We start from the raw sequence: 19,065 nt of genomic DNA, 5'->3' as shown, positions 1-19,065 counted from the left end.
AAATATGTATGCAAAAATATCATTATTTATTATGACCGTGACAAGTTGCTACTTCACACTTTCTAATCATATTGTATACAAACAAAATAATATATTTCTTTCCTACACAAAGATGAGGTTGCCATTCACGATCGGAGATTCGGTTCAGACAGTTCATATTCAGGGAAAACCAAAAATAAGGCTCCTGAACATTTTGAGCGAGCAGTCAGTGGAACACTCTGGCAAGACTGAGCAGTACGTGAAACAAATGACGGAACTGCTTCTAATGCACCACGACTCCGGCTCCCAACTCTCATCGCTCCCTAAAAACATGAAATGCATGAGTGCTGACAGAAAGATCCTGGAGCAAAATATAGTGTTGGCACAGAGCGACGTATAGCTAGCATGAACGACAATAAAACACGTCTTTAAATGAAAGAACAAAATGACAACTCTGCTTCATTCGGCATGAAACTTCAAACGGTTTCCAAAGGTGTCTGAGCAGTAATGTTATGTGATGCTCAATATTAACTCCAAAAACTCCTTTTTTTTCAGTAATTAACTTTACTGATTATAAACCTATTTTTTGACAAAAAGGTTCAGTATATTTATGTCTCAACACTAATAGTTGCGTTTGGCCCCGGACCGGTTCAGAGAATGGACCAGCGGCACAATCCTGAAGTAGCCTTAAGATGGACTCCAGCTGGACAGAGGAAACAAGGGAGGCCAAAAACAACCAGGCGGAGACCTCTGACCTCGGAACTGAAATGGGCCGAGCTAACTTTGGGCCGAGCACATGTTGCACAGGATAGGACCAGATGGAAGCAGATAGACGCAGCATTATGTTCCACAAGCAACGAAGAGGATTACGGATGTAGTTAAGATTCACTCACCGACACAAACAAGACGGTGTCATCTTATGATCAAGACGATACACGATTGGGGACTCAAAAAATACTGAAGTCAACACTTTGTCTTTATAGTTACTGGTGTTTCTGCAGTGGACTGCATGATATGAAAAAGGTATGTACAAGTCCCACATTTACATAAATGAGAAGCAGAAATTAAAGAAACATTTCTCTTTATAATTCACATTTTAATCCTACAAGTTCAAATGTTATTTATTAATAACAAAAAAATGAATTAATCCTTTTAATAATGTGTGTATGATTAGCACTGCAGTTTGGATGTTTCATGTATCTATTCACTTCAAATCATTTGTGGTTTTTGGGATACAAAGGCTCCTTGCATAAAATTTGCTGCAATCTCTCAACCAAATTTTTAAATGAATATAGCTATACGAGAGATGGAGGCGAGCATCAATTTAATTTGGTGAATGGTTACAGCCTGCCCTTCACACTGCCTGTTCTGTGGTTATCCTGGGGAAGCTGTCTGGTCACAGTGTAAAATCGAATAAAAGCTCAGTGAGGACAGAAGGTGAGGGAGCAGAGTGCCATACACTGAAATGTCATGTGTGTGTGGAACAGAGATACGGCTCCAAGTTCACAATGCTACAAAACCACCTGCAATTCACCAGAGAGGAAAGGAAAGAAGGAACAACCAGCGCGAAGAAAGCTTAACAGGCCACTCAAAAGTGTGACAAAACTGGAAGAATCTCTTCCGCCAAGTAACCTCCCCTGTTGTGCAACATTACAGGAGCCAATTAGCAGAGAGGGTTATTATTTATCTTCATTAGTGGAATTATGTTACGAACTGGGTTCCAAAGCTGCCCTTTCCTTCCTTTCGGTAAAGTTGCTGGCTGAGAGATGTTTTCCAATCTCTTTCCCTGCACAACAGTCGGGTCTGCTCTCTGAGTAAACCCTATCTAAAGGGCAAACCAACACAGGATGAAACGGGGCAGAACACGGTTGATGCGGCTCAAACTGTCAGTGAAGTTTCACCTCTCTAAAAACCAATCAATGCTCTCACAGCAGGTGTTTTGTCTTGACAGATGATGGGAACAAATTGCTCTGACATTATTGATTGGAGTGTGTACAGAGGTGAAACAGACTACTGGGATGTCTCATATACAGGAGAATAGCCACTATCTTTAGTTTTTACTGAAGGTTGATTTAACCATTAAAATCCTCAGGACTTTATACACAAGAGGGACGCTATCTGACGAAGAGATGTGATACACTGATGTCCCCTCTAACTGAAGCAGATTTAGCATTATTAGACAGTTTACATCGTGAGTGTGTGGTCCCTGTAGCATGCGTTACTATCTTTATGTTACACTGACCTCTTGTGGTGGCTGTGTGGCATTTTGTTGGAGCTGTTGGATGAGTTTGTCCTTCTCTGCTTGGCTGGAGAGAAGCTTCTGGAGCTGGACCTCCAAAGCTGCTACCAGAGAGTCTCTCTCCTTCCTCCACTTCTCCATGATCTGCTCCTGCTCAGCCAGCTGGGACGATAAGGACTCCTGACAAAGAGGGAAACACAATATTATAGAGACACAATGTTGGTTATGTACAGTATGTGTATGAGTGAGGAGATTAAAAAAAAGATCTTATGTATTTATATATTAATATTAGAACACCACCAACTGTGCTTTGAGATTAATTCTTAACATATCTACATGTTACAGCTAGTGTTTCATATCATCCTTTTCCTACCAACTGGCTCTGCTGTCGGGTGTAGCGCTCTCTGTCTTCGACAAACTTCCTCATTTCCCGGTTCCTCTTGTCCTCCGCCTCTTTAGCTTGGCCAATCAGGGACAGCTTCTCCTCCAGCCACTTTTTGCGCTCGGCCTGGTGTTTCTCTGCACGCAGCTGTACACAAAGTGATTATTCTTTTTATTTATGAAGGGGATGCCAGTTTAAGTATCTGGAACACGTTTAAGGTGAAATCCCTGATAAAATGCATTTACCAACAAAAAGGTTGGTGCCCACTACAACTGTCTACGTCAAGATGAGCTACCCTGACCCGACCGTCCTAGTTCTTATGAAGGACCTCAGCACATGCATGTGATCAGGGTGAGTTGTCTGTTTACTGTAATTCCTTGTTGTAACAAAGTGTTGTTGGAAGATCTGTTAGAGGGATATATAAATACTGTTTTGCCAACTTGTCTGAGAATCTCTTAAATATTCGTCATCCATCAAATTGTTAACAAGGATTAACTAATTATCTATAATAACCAATATTCCTATTGGAATGTGAAGCTTTTTAATGTTAACTCAGAGAGAACACATTTCTGGTCCCACCATCTAAATCCACGTTTGAAGATAACTTCCCTTCATTACCTTCAAGCTTTCCTGCGCCTGGGCAGTTTCTTGTTTGGCCAGTTTGAGGTCATCTGATTGGCTGTCCACGTGAAGGCGAGTGTCGTTTCCACGCCGGTCCTGCAGCAACAGCATCCCCTTCAACTTCTCCACCTCTGTAATGGTTCAAACCAGAGAGACATTAATATTTGCATAGCATTCAAAGAAGTACTTTTATTGTTCATTTATATAACTTCCAAACATAACATTGTCCACACATCAATCCCCAGTTATTTTACACCCGTTTAGAATAAACAAGTAGGAGTTATTATCTTTGTCTAATGACAGACTTCTATGACTTCCATTTCTAGACTTAGAAATCCTTTAAGTAGTCCAGCCTCCAAATTAGAAATAATAAACCTGGGAGGTGGAGGAGACAGTCCACCGATACTTATGTCAGTTGATCTGGTTTTATGAGCCTGTGACCACATGAAGCTTGTTTATTTTATTGCTTCTGCTCCCATGTGTGCTATACTTCACACTCTGCATCCTGTTTCTGACCTCATAGTGACTCAACACTGACTGACTCACTGAACTGACTTTGGTATCCAATTTAAATGTGTTATTACTGTGAGGAAATACAAATTTACTCCAGTCTCAGTGTCCAGTCAGTTTCATTTAATGTCGTTTATGAACATTCTGGTTTCTCTGCAGCTTTCAAGCATAAGAGGATTAGACTAAGCGGCCCGTGGGCCAAACCCCTTTCAAGACAATAAAATACACATTCTTTTCACTATGTCTGTTTATGTTCTTTCTTTGATTTTTTTCAAATCCTTACCGCTAGAGAGTTCCTGAATGAGGTTAAGTTTCTCCTCCAAGACCTGCTCCATCTGGTCCTGCGTCTCCTCCTGCTCCGTCAGAGCTAAACGCATGTCCTCCACCACACGCTCCTTGACTTCAAGGTCTACAAAGCAACACACCCACACACACGTACAGGTTTACACGCAGAACGCCATAAACAACAAACACCAGGCCAGAGCGATATACTGTAATATGTTGATCCCTGAGGTACTCTTCTTTGTATTGCCCTTCCACAAACAGGTCAAAGTTCAGCCAGAGTTTTAGGAGAGATTCTGGGAAATTTGGGGGATTTGTTTTTTACTATTTCTAAATATGTTTGACAAAATGATTAATCTGATAAAAACAACAGATAGATCAATATTGACAATAATCATCTTGTGCAGCACTTTATAAGAGTGGCCACTCTTATAACACAGTGATTTAAACGGCAGATCACTTCGGACAAACAGAATGTTTTTCCTCTTGTGAAGCCAATGCAAAGACACACATTGTTTACCTTTACAGGCCTTCTGGTGGAGCGTCTGGTCAGACTTGGTGTCAGATGATTGTTCCTAGAGGAGGGAAGGAGAAGGAGAAACGAGGTGAACATGAAGATGGACAATCAATACACCAGTATGCAGGATATATAGAGTTATAGCCTTCAGAGATTTGGTCTGGTAAATTGATTATTTTACCACTTTGAGTTGCTGAATGGTTCTGTCTCTGTTGGCAACATCAGACTGAAGCTGCTTCTTGGCTTTCTCCGTGTCAGACAGCTTCTGCCTCAAAAGCTTCTCCTCTTCTCTCATGGCAGAGATCTTCAGGACAAAAACAAACCGTTATTCTAGAAAAACGTTATATAAGCTATCTGCTGTTCATATCAGCGTCCAATTAGTATCCAGCTATCCAGTGTTGAATTGATTCACTATTGGCCAATGACTTACTGACTTTGTCTGAAAGACATTTTGGGGGTTTTAGGTAGTGAGGCACAGAGACATAAGAGAATGCTGTGTACCTCCTTCTGGACCTGCTGGATCTGCTTCTTGTAGTCGGCTAGCTTCTCTCGGAGGTCTGAAGTGTCGTCCTCCTTCCTCTGGAGGTCGAGGCTGAGGCTCTTCACTTTGTCCGAGTCCTGCTTGGCGTTTTCTTTTAGTCTGGGAGAGTGAGACAAGACAACAATGAACTGCAACCGATTCTTTAAAACAAGACAGGACACAGTGCATTGTGGTCCAGAGCAACACCATTGCACTGTAGTACAGCGAGTGGACGGGTGGATTAATGCAGCTCTCCCTGGACCCAATGTACTAGCGGAGAGATGGCAGGCAAGGTAATAAGGAGAACATGTATTTACAGTGACAGAATAATGCAGTTTAGAACGGAACCACAACAAAAGGGAATTCGCAGCTCGGGGGGAATATTCTTAGACAGGGAGGATAGTAAACAACTCCAGGACAAAATACTCTACTTTAGAGAGACTGCTTTCTGATCGGCACATTACATTTAGATATTTATTCTTCTAAAAAGCTAGCATTGCAGCAATAATTGCTAATTGAAGAGCAACACTATTTCTTAATCACGGTCTTTGCTATTTTTCAACTTTACTAGACATCTTGAAGATGATTTTGATGCCAAATGTTAAAAAGATGATAAGTAACCGTTTCAATTACTTTTGCACAGAGACCTGTGACTGACTGGAGGGGAGAGACAAAAGACAATATAGAACAGCAATGAAATATATCTTAGTGACCAAAGAACCTTTGGGACGGCTGTAATAAACACATGTTTGGTTGATGAGTCTCATCTCCCGACTCTGTTTCAAAGTAGCATTGTCTCATCAAGGGTCTTGGAGGTGTTCAGCGGATACTCTTACCCTCAGAAACTTAAAGTAAGTTCTGAACTAGACAAGCATTGTTTTCCTACTTTACGTTTTCATTCATTACAGTAATAGTCTCATCTCTGGGCCGGCCTCAACCACTAAACCTGATCTAAGGTTTGTATTCGTTAACCCTGAATAAACAGTTAGTCCTGGGCGACACATACACCTGCAAAATCAAGGGACAAGTTGAACATACATCAGAATGCTGCAAGCACATGGATGTTGAGATTTGATCAGATATCAACCTGGAAGCATAACCCAAAATGTCATTATCTGGAAAGTCGTGTATGGGACAGAGCTCTTACAGAGCAGAGTAGTAGAATGTTGGGCTTAGAAAAGCCGGTTTCAGTATCTTTAAAGTCAAATTTAAGTTTTAAGACTTCTATGAACATGTTTTAATCTTTGGAGAATGTAATTTCCCGCCCTGATGTGCAAAGGAACTGATCGGTTACCTGTTGATGTCCTCGGCCTTCTTCTCCAGCTCTGCGTCCTTCTGAGCGATGGCCTCATGCGCCACAGCCAGCAGCTCCCGGCGCCTTTCCACCTCCCGGCGCCGAGCCTCCTCGACTGCCTGGCTCTCCTGCTCCTCCCGCTGCTCCTGTGCCTCCTGCAGGAGTTTTACCGTTGCCTCTTTTTCCAGCAACTTTTTGTGCAGCTCTGCAGACACTTCCGCCACCTCTGCTAGCTTCTCCTCCATCCGTTTGTTGTTTTCTTTTAGCATGCTTTCGAATACTGATGAGGCTTGCTGAGCTTCAGTTTGGTTGAAAACCTTTGACTTCAGGGATGCAATCTCAGTCTGGAGATCACAGTTGAACTTCTTGAGATCCTCTTCAGCAGCAGAGCTAGAAGAATTGTTTGAACCTTTAAACTTAGTTTCTTCTAATTCGGCCTTGAGCAGCTCTGCAGTTTGCTCCTGCTCACTGAGCTTTAGCCGGAGATCATCTACAAGTTTGCCGAAGGTTGCTTTTTGTTCACCAAGTTTGCAATTTAACTCCTCCAACCGCTGTTGTGATATCACTTCCTGTTCCTGTCGCTTCTCATTGAGCTCCTCTGAGGCCTGAGTTGGTTCCTCAAGTGTGTCTCTCAGCTGTTTTACTTCTTCTTTGGAAGCATGTTCTTGGCATTCGAGCTTGGACCGGAGTTCATCCAGTGTTCGCTGCGACATCTCTTCTTGCTCCTGAAGCTTCTTTCTTAGTTCTTCAACTTGCTGTTTTGAAGCTGCTTCCAGTTGATTCTGCTCGTCTGTAAACCGCTGCAGCTGCTGGTCGGAGATCTGCTGTTTGTGTGCCAACTGTTCTTTCGCCTGTCCTAGCTGGCGCTCCAGTTCCAGCCTCTGTCTGTCCTTGCTCTCATTTGTCTCCTTTTCCTCAGCCAAATTCTTTCTAAGCTCAGACACTTCCTCTCTCAGCTGATCATGAACAACATCAGATGACGATGCTGAAGTCTGCAATTCCTGTTTCAGGCTTTGAACTTCTTGCATCAGGGTGTGGATGTGGGACGTTTTCTCCAGGACCTCCTTGGAGTGTTTGTCCAGTTGTGCCTGAGCAGTTTGTAGTTGGGCTAACACTTGTTCAGCACTCTCTGTCTTGCCGGTCACCTGTGGTTATTTCCAAAGATATCACTTAAGTTCAGTCATCTAGCACCAATACCATTTAATTAAACACAAATAATAAAACAGTTTGATATAAAAGGTTCAATTTGACCAAAATATTTCTGTTGCCCACCTGGTGCTCTGAGGCTTCCAGTCTGACAGTCAGCGCTCTGACTTCTTGTCGAAGTGCATCACTGTCCTGTTGCCTCTTTTCTCTCTCCTCCACCAGCCTGCTGTTTTCCTTCCTCTCCACCTCCAGAACAGACCGAGCCTCCTCTTTGCTACTCCTCTCTTGACCAAGAGCAGCAATTATGTCCATTCTGCCTTGCTTCTCTTCTGAATGGGCTGCCATGGCATCCTCCTTGGCTCTCCGTTCAGCTTCGAGGGCTGCCATGGCTGTCTTGTTGCCTTCTCTCTCTTCTTTGAGGGATGCTAGCACCTCGTCTTTGCTCTGCTTCAGCTCACTGAGTGTGGCAAGGGCCTCCTCTCTTCCCTTAGTCTGGCACTCCAAAGCAGCGAGGGTGTCTTCTCTGCCTCTCTTCTCCTTCTCGAGGGCAGTAAACGCCTCCTGAGTGATACGAGTAATGGTTATTTCCTATTTTTATGTTTAAACAGCATTGAATAAACTTAAGCTTAAACTATATTTAAGTTCCATTTAGACAAATTAAAGAAAATCAGCTGTTGAGAAGCACTTCAGTTACTTGGTCATTTCTTGTTTTCCTGGTGAAACAGAAATGCACCGATTGTAATTTTCTTAAGTCTGCACAGCTGATTCCTGTTTTTGCCAATTCCACATTTCTTTCTAAGAATTATAATTAATAGCTCCAGAATAATGTTTTTACCACAAGTCAGTGTAAACCGTCAAAGATTATAAATAATATCCAAGTATTTTCTCTCCTAACAACAGGAATTATTCAAGTTTCGAGCCCAAAACTAAATTTTACAAGATTACATTTCAACACATAACAGCTTTACAATTTGCCTTCAGCCATTCCTCCTTTTAACTGAATAGAGCTTGGACGCATCACAATGTAAGGTAATGCAAACTCCGTTAATGTTAGCTTCCAAGCAGCGCTGTGCTAAGGAGGGAACCCATGCTGTGAGTAGTCGGAGCAGCATGCATGGTAATGAATTACAATATAATAACTGTCTGATTCAGTTAGTTGTTCCAAATGCTTTTAATGTTGTTCCTCCATGGCTTACTTTAGACTTGCTGTGCCAGCATAAAACTAGAATGTGGCGGAGGCACATGTATATAAAAGGTCACAAGTCACGAGTGATCAGCTGAAAACCGGGTTTTGATTGGCAGCTGATCGGTCGGTGCATCTCTGATTAATTTATTCATATTCCTGGTAACTGAGCAAAATGCTACATGCTAACCTATTTGTGAACTATATGAGTAAACCCATGACATATTGTAAAAGATAATGCTCAGCTTGCCCTTCACTAAAAACTGGTTCTACTGAGAATGATCAGGATACTGATGCCGGGGCATGGAGCTCCTCCCCTGGTCCTCCCTCCGTGTGCTCCTTTCCTCAGGGTTCTTACCTGCAGCCGCTGTCTCTCACGTGAACTCCCCTCCTCGAGCAGCGAGGCGCAGCTCTGCGAGCTTAGCTCTGCCACATTCTGCAGTTGTCTCACTTGTTTCTCCAGCCGGTCAATCTCTGACGACTTCTCCAGCAGCTGAGAGAGAAGCCTCCTTTTCTCTTCATCCTCTAATCCACTGGCTTCACATAGGAAATAACACCAAAAAAAAAAAAAGCTTTAAACTGGCAACCAGAATTTACATCAGTAAAGAATAAAAAACATTTTATATTGACATATGTGACTGCACAGTTTGTATTTTCCTCCTCCACTTGATGGATTCATACGCGGTTTTACCATTGTGTTTGTGAGGCATCTGCCCTTGGACTTTCGGCTGGTGCTCACTCTGTTCCAACGTCTTCCTCTCCAGCTCCTCTCCAGCCTCTCCCCTTTCTTCCTGAGCACCTGCTTGGACTGAACCCAGACATGCATGAGCGGCCTCAGCGGCCTTCTTTACGCCTGCCAATTCAGAGGAGTCCAGAGATGAGTCCAGAGATGAGTCCAGAGATGAGTCCTGAGGGAGGTGGGAAACATCAAATCAGTCAGGGAGATTAGTGAGCTCATCGTCACAACAATAACATCCAGCTGTGGTGCCCACACACATGTCAACACTATCCTGGAGCCAGATACTTCAAATTATACTTGCTTGAGTAAGCAAATACTTGTATTTCTGCTTGTGTGATACATACTGGATGTCAAGAACACTTTGTATGGAATGTTAGAAACCTTGAAATTACCTTTGCTCTGACAACTAAGAAAAATCATGATTATTCTATTTCTTACTGAGAACTTGTGTGATGAATGAACTTGACTTGATGTATGAAGTGTGAGTGTAGCATAAGAATCTTGTTACAATAGGATAGGATCAAATACAGCCTACACATAGTATCCTTTTCATTCATGTTTTAATCATTACATCATTGTTACCAAAAATCTGTTTTAGAATTTGTAACATTCACCCAACCAATAAGCTAACAAAACACACAATACATGAAGTGGGATCCCAGGAGAGGGGATGGTGTTACCATATTAGATTGTGAGTCTTGACTGGGTCCAGCGCTGGCCATTTTGCCCATGAGGGTCTTTAAGATCTCCATCCTCCTTTCTGCTCGCTCCTCTAAGAGTTCGCTCTCCCTCGCCAGGCGGTCACTGAAACAAACGCACACACAGACACACATTTGTACGACTTAATTATCGTGCCCAAAACATTCCTGGTAACATGATACAGGAATATAAATATATATTAAAAGTCTCACTTATAGTCAATCTGCATCTGGGAGAAGATCTCTGAGAACTCTCTGCAGATCTCCTCTCTGAGTCGCGCCTCCATGAGCAGACTCTCGGCTCGCTCCTTCTTCAGCTCTACCTGCAGCTGGTTAAACAACGCCAACTGCCTCTGAGGAACGGGACACAAAATAGTATCAAACAACAATGAAGAGTTGTTCATTCAGGAAATTCAAGATTGTTTCTCCAGTGTTGGACTGAACGTCCTTCGATGAGGAATTAGATGGAAACAAGTGATCATTGCTCAGATAATAAAACCTTGTGAATCACAGAAAATTTAAAAAACAAATGCTTACAATACAATTACAAATGGGAACTTTATAAAATAAAGTTTAGTAAAAAAAAATTAAATAAAGAAAAGTTCTTCAGCAAAACGTTTTGTAGCCACCTGAAAGAAGAGTCTACCTCCACAAATCAATATCTGTTTAAGTGAACACTATATTCTGACGGGGAACTGAAAATGAGCGAAGCCCTCTTCAAAGTCACAAGACCCCACGGACATCTCAAGTTACTAATCTGCCTGTTTGGAGAGCAAAAGCCGAAATGCAATCTCGGAACCCATCAGCTATCGTCTGACGATGATTTAGCTCAAAGTGGTATAAATGTAGCTTGTACACTGGCTACTTGGCATCTCACGTTAGTAACCGGAGTGTGAACAATGAGAAGTGTACGGAGAAGGAAGTCAGCAATCCTAGAAATATAGCCCCATGTCCCCGAGAGGCTCATCAGTCGACAGATTGATAGCCGATGGGATCCAATATTGTTAAGGGACTGACCTGGTGCGTCCGTTCACTGATGAGAATTTCATTGTCACTTTCATCGGCGTCGTCTTCATTGCCTGTCTGATCCATTGTGCTCTCCATCAGGCTCTCTTCTTCCTCATACTCATCATCCTCGTCCTCCTGGACAAAAGATTTAAACATAATGTTTACAAACTATTTCAAGTGATAATCCAAGTAAAGTAAAAAGAGCACTAAAATATTGTATGAACTGGAATAAAGTAAAGCAAACGCCTCATGATGTGACCCAGGCTCCACCCCACCTGCACATCTTCCAGGGTAGTATCCCAGCCAATCAGGGAGCTCCTCCTGCTGCGCCGCAGAGCCTTTCTCTCAGCATTGTTGATGATGAAGGATAGATCACTGGCAGACCTCTGGGGCATGATGATGGGAGCGGGCCTGGTGGACGTTAGAACAACAACCTGGAAACGGACAGGAAATAAAAAGAAAAAACACAAAAACATAAATGAAACATAGTATAATAATAACCAATTATACACTTGCTCTCAGAGAGCAAAGCAAGAGAGAAAATGAAAATGTATATGCACCTTCTGTGCCACAGCAGAGAATTTGAGGACGTTGAGCGTCTCATCGTACATGGAGGCACACTGGTTGATATTGACGATCATACAGGCTTTACCTCGACCAAGGAAGAAGCTCTGCAGGTAGTGGGTCAGCTTACTTTCCCTGAAGGGAACATGCTGACGCAGCCTGAGGGAGGGAACAGCTTAGTTGGCATTGATAACTTGTATAGAATTTCTTATTATAAAGCTTATTAAATTGTTACAACAAACATGTTTATACACTATGCAATTTAATTATTCTATAGAAGTTGGGTTTGTGTCCACTTGATGTTTGCAAGTCCAATGTTCATTCTCCTTTTCGCACTGATTTGGTCTCCACCAACTCCTGCACCAGAAAAATATCTGGATCTTTAGCTGCTAGATATCAATTTTTGTCCCCGGCCGTAAACTTTTTCCATCTGCTATAAGTTGTATAAAAGTAGGGTTTATCTTTTTTGTAGTTGCAGAAAATAATACAACCACAGTAAACCAAAACAGTGTGCTAAAGGAGGATAAAAAAAAAGAGTTTCACTCTCCTTTTAGAGCACTATGGAGTGACCCTTTCATATTCCATAAAGCATATGAATTAAGGAGAAAATGACGGATAGTTAAAATCTCACTTGGCCTGCTGATTGTGTCGTAGTGCGTTGATGCATTTTCCAAGGATGAGCAATGAGGTGTTGATGTTTCCGGCTTCTTTGAGGCGCTCTCCTTTATTCTGGGTCTTGGCGCATCGCTCCGAACCAGCCAGGTCACACAAACACAACCTGATGACAAACACACCAAGAAGTACACGATAACTCGGACACGCTGTACATCCAACTAAAGATTATATTTTACACACATGTTCAATGCAGCCTTGTTTTGCAACCAGACGGTTCCACATCTAAAACCATGTCTAAAGTGTCACTCACTCGCTGACTGCGTGGACCCTCGGAGTCCCAATATCTTCAATCCTCAATATACGAATGGAGAAAATACTGTGACTGCAGAAAGACAAAACAAAACATATGGAGCATACGTTTCAGTAACTTTGTATTAAGATGGAATAAACAGGACCTTAAAAGATAAATTACCACAAGAAATAAGCACAAAAACAGAGAAATAAAATGCATACAACAGTTATAAAGTGGAGGAATGTAATTTTTAAGAGACTTAGCTCCGATTTATTTTGCTCCCCTTTTTTATGTTGTGTTTATTTTAGTAAGACTATGACCACAATTGAGCAAGTGCACAGAAAAGTGAGCCTGCCTTACTCAACGGGCAAAAAACACATTTGACTTAAAGATAATAATGCTTATATGAAGGGGGTCAATAACCAAGATTAAATGAAATTACACTTTGAAAATGAATATTCTGTTCACAAAATCAGTGTGATGTACACTTGTCACTGCAACGCCACCAGTCAAGAATATTATCCAGGTACAAACCATGACATTCCACTAAATGTACCAATGGTTATTGCTGCAGGTAAAGCTGGTGATCTAGGAATGAATGTGGCTCTTTTGCACTCAGTGCTAAGTTGCGTATCTGTAACTGCTGCTGGCTGACGTCCTCACCTCCTACTGGAGAGCAGGTTGAGTCGGGTGGAGGAGAAGCTCTGGTTCTTCTTGCCCAGCTTCATCACCTTGTAAGCCTCTTCTGCACTATTCACCTGAATCCATCGCAGATCTAAATGCAAATGTGATAAAACAGCAGATTCATATAAAACGGACAGGTAACATTTCACTCTTTATCTTAACGTAGGAAGAGTTAAAGAATTCCAAAATGTTTCTGACTCTTAGTTTGAGCAACATGGCATTCATTTATTCATATGCATATTACTCAACGGGAAAAGTCCTAAATTACTTTATTTTAAGAAAATGAGTTCATTAGGCCAAAAAAGCAAAGTACACCAACCCATAAATACAGCACGGGGAGAAATTGTACTCATTTTAAACAAGAGCTGCAACGAATGTCACTAAGCATTATAGTGCATTAGAGTACATTCGGTGGGATGAAAAGTAACTTAACTTTGATGGGAACAGATCTATCAACTAGCAGACGGCTGATTTGTATTTTAATTTGCCACAGATCAAATCTATGCTTAAATTGTCAGCATTGTTTTAATATAGAAATAATGTGGTACGTATCGGTCTGCACCGCCCCCCCCTGACCCTTCACACCTCTGACAAAGGCATTGCCCTTGACGTCCTGGGACAGGCGCAGTGCGGTCCTCCTCGGTGCCCCGCTGGGTACCACCTCAAGGAGGTCGTGAATGTTCTCATTGTAGATTTCACAGAAAGAAACCCAAACAGAGAACTTAGTGTGGGCTTCCACCGCCAGGCTGATTTTGTCCTCTGTTGCTGCGGTCGTGCCCAACATGGAGGAGTCTGCAACAAAAACAAACGCTAAAAATCATTGACCTGTAGTCACGCGCTCTACAGCACTTAGTGACAGTAGCAATTCTGTGCTTTACTTTTCTGTAAAACAGAACTCAAAGAGATGTATTGGCATTCCTGCCCTCAGGTTAAGCAGTACATTCTGATAATAAAAACAAAGCCCGATAGTCCTATCAATCAGTATTAATGCAACATGATCAAAGTGCACAGGTGTTTTCAGTGTCAGATGTTCAGCTGCTGCAGAGTAAAAAAAATTAAAAATAGAAAAACAACCAACAATAGAATAAAATAAAAATCTAAATCTTGCCTTCAAGGAGAGTCCTCTGGCTGGTATTGCTCTTCTCACTCTAAAAGATTAAGTAAAAGGTAAAATGTTAAAAATGCATCAAACACACTTTTCATTTTAACAACTTACAAATAAATATATATATATATATATATATATATATATATATATATATATATATATACACACACACTGGTTTGAGAACATTTTAGAGCAATGTTATAAAGAGTAATTAGTAAAAAGTTTAGTAAAGAGTTTTTAAGGCATTCTAAGGCAGTACTAAACTGTCGCCTAAACTTCACCAGCTTAAAAGAAAGAAGGACCAAAAACCTACAGCCCTCTAAATGGCATGAAGTACATGCATTATGTAACAATGTGTAGGAGGCTATCTGACAATTTAAACCTCTAAAAAGTCTGTCCACGAATCCCACAGCACATGGGAGTATGCCTTAGGACTGTCTGCCAGAAAGGGTTTATTTTAACACAAACCAAGTGGTTTGTTGACTAAAACCTAAGTAGATGTTTGGCAGGAAGGGTTTTCTGGCAGAAAGCCCTGAAGCCAAACTTCTCTCGTGTGCAACTTAGGGAAGAACCGTTCCGTCTTTCAATTATTTCATGTAAATGAATCGGCGGTTACGCTGGTTCTGTGCCTGAATGAACCCCGTGCTGACATTGATGGAGGACTGGAGCTGCTGCTCTGCTAACTCTGCAGCAGGCTTGGACAGACTGGTTACCTCTTTAAATTGACTGAAGAACTTTCTCTTGAACGTCACTTCCTCGGCCTGCTGCTCCCTGGTGAGCTTCGTGGACTCTCTGCAACGTTGAGGTTTGACGCTCATCCCAGTGAACACCTGTTCCTCAATACTGCTGAAAATGACATCGAGAGACCTGGGCAGGATACCGGCATCAGCATCTGGACCTGGAGTGACAAGAGCAGATCATTACATTGTTAAGATACTTGTAGGGATGCAAGATATACATTAGGCCCGACAAATTATCGGTTGATAATGGGTAATTTATGAAGTATTATTCCTCCCAGATGCTTCAAATACATAAGAGCACATTTAACTTTCGTCATCAGTTTTAGCAAAGGCAGAGCAGAAATTCAGAGTTCACTCACTTATTGACAAAGTATCAGCCTGAGTCTCCTGATAGCTAGCCGAGCTAAGGTTTGTGGTACAAATACACCAAACAAAGCAGAATCTACAATAACAAAGAGGAACCCACCTAAGAATGTGAAGGTCTTCCCAGCGTTGGTGACTCCATAGGTGAAAACCAGAGAGTTCCCCCCTTCGAGAACATCTTTCACCAAATCCTTTACTGTGCCTTGAAAGAGCTCTTTCTGCATCGTCTCAGGACCATACACCTGTTAAAAGGGAGGTAATGAGTAGGGACTTAATAAGAGACATTGAAACACTTTCTTGTATATGAGGATTTCTCAACCTTTCCTTGCCTGTGGCCCTGTTTTTAGGTCCAGCAAATGAAAGGGGGCAGACCAAAATGCATTGCAATACACATCAATAAACTTTGTTGGCTCTCTTATCTGCCAGGAAATACGAACCTGAGAGAATTGAAAGCGCTGTCCAGTCTGTGGAAGTGATTTTTCAACGCTGAGCCTCGCTGAGAGAGACAACCTGGGAGGCTTCAGCAGAACGGTGCCAGGGGGCTCGATGGTAACACAGTGCTGGTCAAAACAAAAGAGGAAGGAAGAGAGACAGCCTGTTTTAGGGGGGTGGGTCTTGAAGTCATTATTTTCTGAGTAAATATAAACAAAGTTTTGACAACCACAAAACCAAGCATACTGTCATTTGTTTCTGATCAACTCTCTGTATGTTCTTCATGTTTACCTGTGACTCTCCATTAATGGTCTCTGCTGAGCTGAAGGGTCGGATCCGGAGGTAGACCTGAAGGTGTCCTCTCTCTCCAATGCTGGAATGCTGCACAACACATCAGGATTTAATCAAAAACAGCAAGAGAAAAGTGAAAGACTACATTCGGGCTAAAAACTCTAAAATGGAAAGGATAGGTTCACATTTCCTTGCTGTAATGATTCCTCTTTTTCATACAGGACATTGTAAGATCCCTTCATAATGCACTTTCAATGTTAAGTGATGGAGGGACAAAACCCACAGTCCTCGTTATGGGCAAAAATATATATTCCATATATACTATAACGTTAGGTATAATATACCTTGAATATGCTGACATTCGTATTGATAGCATCATTGTGAATTACAATGACTTCTCCAGGTTTACCTGAGGGTCTGGTAAGGTGCTGAATTCTGATGAGAGATCTCTCTTCAAATCGTCGACCTCTACCTGTTCCCGCCTGTCAGCCTGGTTGTTCAGGCATGATTCCATCATCCTGCCACAAATAAAACAGAAAAGTCAGCCAAAACAAAGCAAAAAATGCCAAGTCATCAAATGCTAGCTCGCTTTTAACAAAACGTTGCCTTACACCAAGACAAACTCAACGGACAGTAACGTTAAGTTAAGCCACGCCCTTCAAAAACCTGGCACAGTGATGCACTTGATAGCTTCCAAATGCTCATTATAGTGGCGCTTTGTTAACGTTATCTGTGTCTTGCCAGTTCATAAACGGTTTTCACGGTTTGTCTGCAAAAGTTTGAATCGTTACAAATTGTGTTCACCAACCGCTTAAAGTTTCTTGGACAAGCTATCAAACAAGCTAATGTTAGCCGTTTAGCTTGAAATATTCAGATGACTAGCAGCCGCACCTGTAACTACCGTAAGCCTGTAGCGTTGATTAACATAACATAGTTTAAAATGTCCGTTTACTTTTATGAAAATACGTGAACGACAATACCACAACTGAAACGTACTCAGAAGCACTTGCCTGGCAGTTATATGTGGGACATTAGTTAGGTGAGAAAAAATTGTATTGTTTTTTGTGCTAGCTAACTAAAGACAACAACACAACACAGCCGCGGTCTGAGTTTGAAACGCACCAGTCGGATTCAAACAGAAACTGCGCATGCGTCCTTTCGTTGTTCTTCTTCTTTTATTATGGTGGTTGGCAAACAACGTTACGGCGCATTACCGCCACCAACTGGTATGGAGTGTGATAGATAGATAGATAGATACTTTATTAAGTGGGTTCTGCATGTTCTCTGTGTGGGTTACTTAAAAACTCAACAAACTCAAGTTTAGGGCAAATGGTGGCAGCTGTACTTTCTCCCTCATTTCAGCCATGTGAACAGGATATAGCCCACCTACAGACAGTGCACGTCAAAGAACAGACTTGCTGCCAAAACCAGTTGGACTCCCACATGATGTCTTTCTTTCCCCCAATTTGAATACTTAAACATTGCAGCCGCTGACAAGCACCTTGGAAGAGTGTTGTCGTCTCACACTCAGGACACGAACATGGTAAATAGCTAACAGTAAACCATGCTGTCAAAATACAATTAATTTGTACAGTTACCTCTTAAAATGACACTGGTTATAACGTAGTTATTTGGCTTTGTATGCTGTTTTTAATTCTTAAATGTGCATGGTATGAGCCAAGTGATAAGACTAATGTAATATTAGAACTCAACTAAACCCTATTTGGACAGGATACATTTCCATCTGGGAGGTGGGGTGATTTAAACACCTGGTCTGTGATACTTCTCTTGAGTTGACACTTGATCACTTGGAAAGTTTTGTGGAATTGATGGCAGTTGACTTGCACAACAAGGTATCTCCAAACCAGCCCTTCTTCAGTTCATTGGTACCTCTGAACTGTCTTGTGTCAACAGCTCTCGGGTTGAGATCAAAACTCTGCAGTGGTCAATTCAAACAGTGGCCCTTCTTAATGTAATCCTGCTTTTTGGATACTTGGCTTGTTGCAGCACCGAACTTCTATCAGATCTCAGGTAACAGTCTACAACCTGGTATTTTTATGTGAAAAAAAGAGTATTTAAATTATTATTATTATTATTATTTTTAATCAGATTTTGTTCGTAACATAACTTTGTGTTTTACTTATTAGGGGAAATAAGACCACAATTTATTTATTTTTCTCGTTCATCTTAATCAAAACATTAAAATGCTAAGGGATTTAAAAGATCTCACTGATTCTGCAAACCTCAGATCTTCAGGCAGGGGCACAGCCGAGGAGCCCCGACTGCAAAGGCCCGCTCACCTTCAGTTTTGAGTCGGCACAACAGCCAGCAGAGTCCTGCCTGAGGCTGCGCTCTGATGCATAGGGGAGCAGCAATCCAGCAATGTAAGCACTTTTAAGGTTACCAGTAAAAATATCTCTTTCATTTTGTCATGACTTTGAGCTGGCAGTCTCCAGCACACATGCCAGAGGTGAAAGCCAGCCAAGATGGGGTGTTCAGACGTGAAGTGATGAGATGATAGACATGAGTTAACAATCAGAACTTCAAAGGACAAGCCACAACAAGGTGCAGATCAGCCGGGTTCACACAGAGAGAGGCTGGGTGCAGCAGCCAACATCAATATAGCAATACCTGGGGAATTTATTTCTTCAATGGACTGCATTCACCATGTTAAAAGTAACTGACTCGTTGCTACCGTCACTAAGAGTTCAGAATGAAATATATTTTCTTTTGAAACTTTGGATGAATTCAGGATATTTCTTAAAAAACTGTTGAGAATAAAACTCATGTTGAGGAGAAAACTCAGGTGAACAGACTTAGGTCGAGGCGTTAGCTCAATTCAAGCAATAAGGTTTATT

At 41.8% G+C, this 19,065-nt stretch overlaps 1 protein-coding gene across 1 annotated transcript in view; it reads right to left on the bottom strand.

The window, feature by feature from the left end:
- Positions 1-16,724, bottom strand: part of LOC306785376 (kinesin-like protein KIF20B) — a gene marked incomplete at its 5' end in the record, with an annotated part of 29,543 nt that extends 12,819 nt beyond the window's left edge. The window contains 25 exons of the mRNA XM_079279732.1: positions 2,222-2,398; positions 2,592-2,747; positions 3,219-3,352; positions 4,015-4,140; positions 4,534-4,588; positions 4,712-4,834; positions 5,032-5,170; positions 6,345-7,489; positions 7,617-8,051; positions 9,032-9,210; positions 9,365-9,581; positions 10,093-10,216; positions 10,324-10,463; positions 11,128-11,253; positions 11,394-11,552; positions 11,679-11,841; positions 12,314-12,460; positions 12,608-12,679; positions 13,253-13,364; positions 13,859-14,065; positions 15,088-15,279; positions 15,588-15,726; positions 15,922-16,044; positions 16,208-16,297; positions 16,617-16,724. Of these exons, the coding sequence (XP_079135858.1) occupies positions 2,222-2,398; positions 2,592-2,747; positions 3,219-3,352; positions 4,015-4,140; positions 4,534-4,588; positions 4,712-4,834; positions 5,032-5,170; positions 6,345-7,489; positions 7,617-8,051; positions 9,032-9,210; positions 9,365-9,581; positions 10,093-10,216; positions 10,324-10,463; positions 11,128-11,253; positions 11,394-11,552; positions 11,679-11,841; positions 12,314-12,460; positions 12,608-12,679; positions 13,253-13,364; positions 13,859-14,065; positions 15,088-15,279; positions 15,588-15,726; positions 15,922-16,044; positions 16,208-16,297; positions 16,617-16,724 (4,788 nt within the window). The remainder of the gene's footprint in view (positions 1-2,221; positions 2,399-2,591; positions 2,748-3,218; positions 3,353-4,014; positions 4,141-4,533; positions 4,589-4,711; positions 4,835-5,031; positions 5,171-6,344; positions 7,490-7,616; positions 8,052-9,031; positions 9,211-9,364; positions 9,582-10,092; positions 10,217-10,323; positions 10,464-11,127; positions 11,254-11,393; positions 11,553-11,678; positions 11,842-12,313; positions 12,461-12,607; positions 12,680-13,252; positions 13,365-13,858; positions 14,066-15,087; positions 15,280-15,587; positions 15,727-15,921; positions 16,045-16,207; positions 16,298-16,616) is intronic.
- Positions 16,725-19,065: the final 2,341 nt, after the last annotated feature.

This window comes from Melanostigma gelatinosum (assembly GCF_949748355.1).
Source record: "Melanostigma gelatinosum genome assembly, chromosome: 12".
In the NCBI taxonomy this organism is placed as follows: domain Eukaryota; kingdom Metazoa; phylum Chordata; class Actinopteri; order Perciformes; family Zoarcidae; genus Melanostigma; species Melanostigma gelatinosum.
The sequence above is the reverse complement of the archived record's forward strand: the minus strand, read 5'-3'. Positions and strand labels throughout refer to the sequence as shown.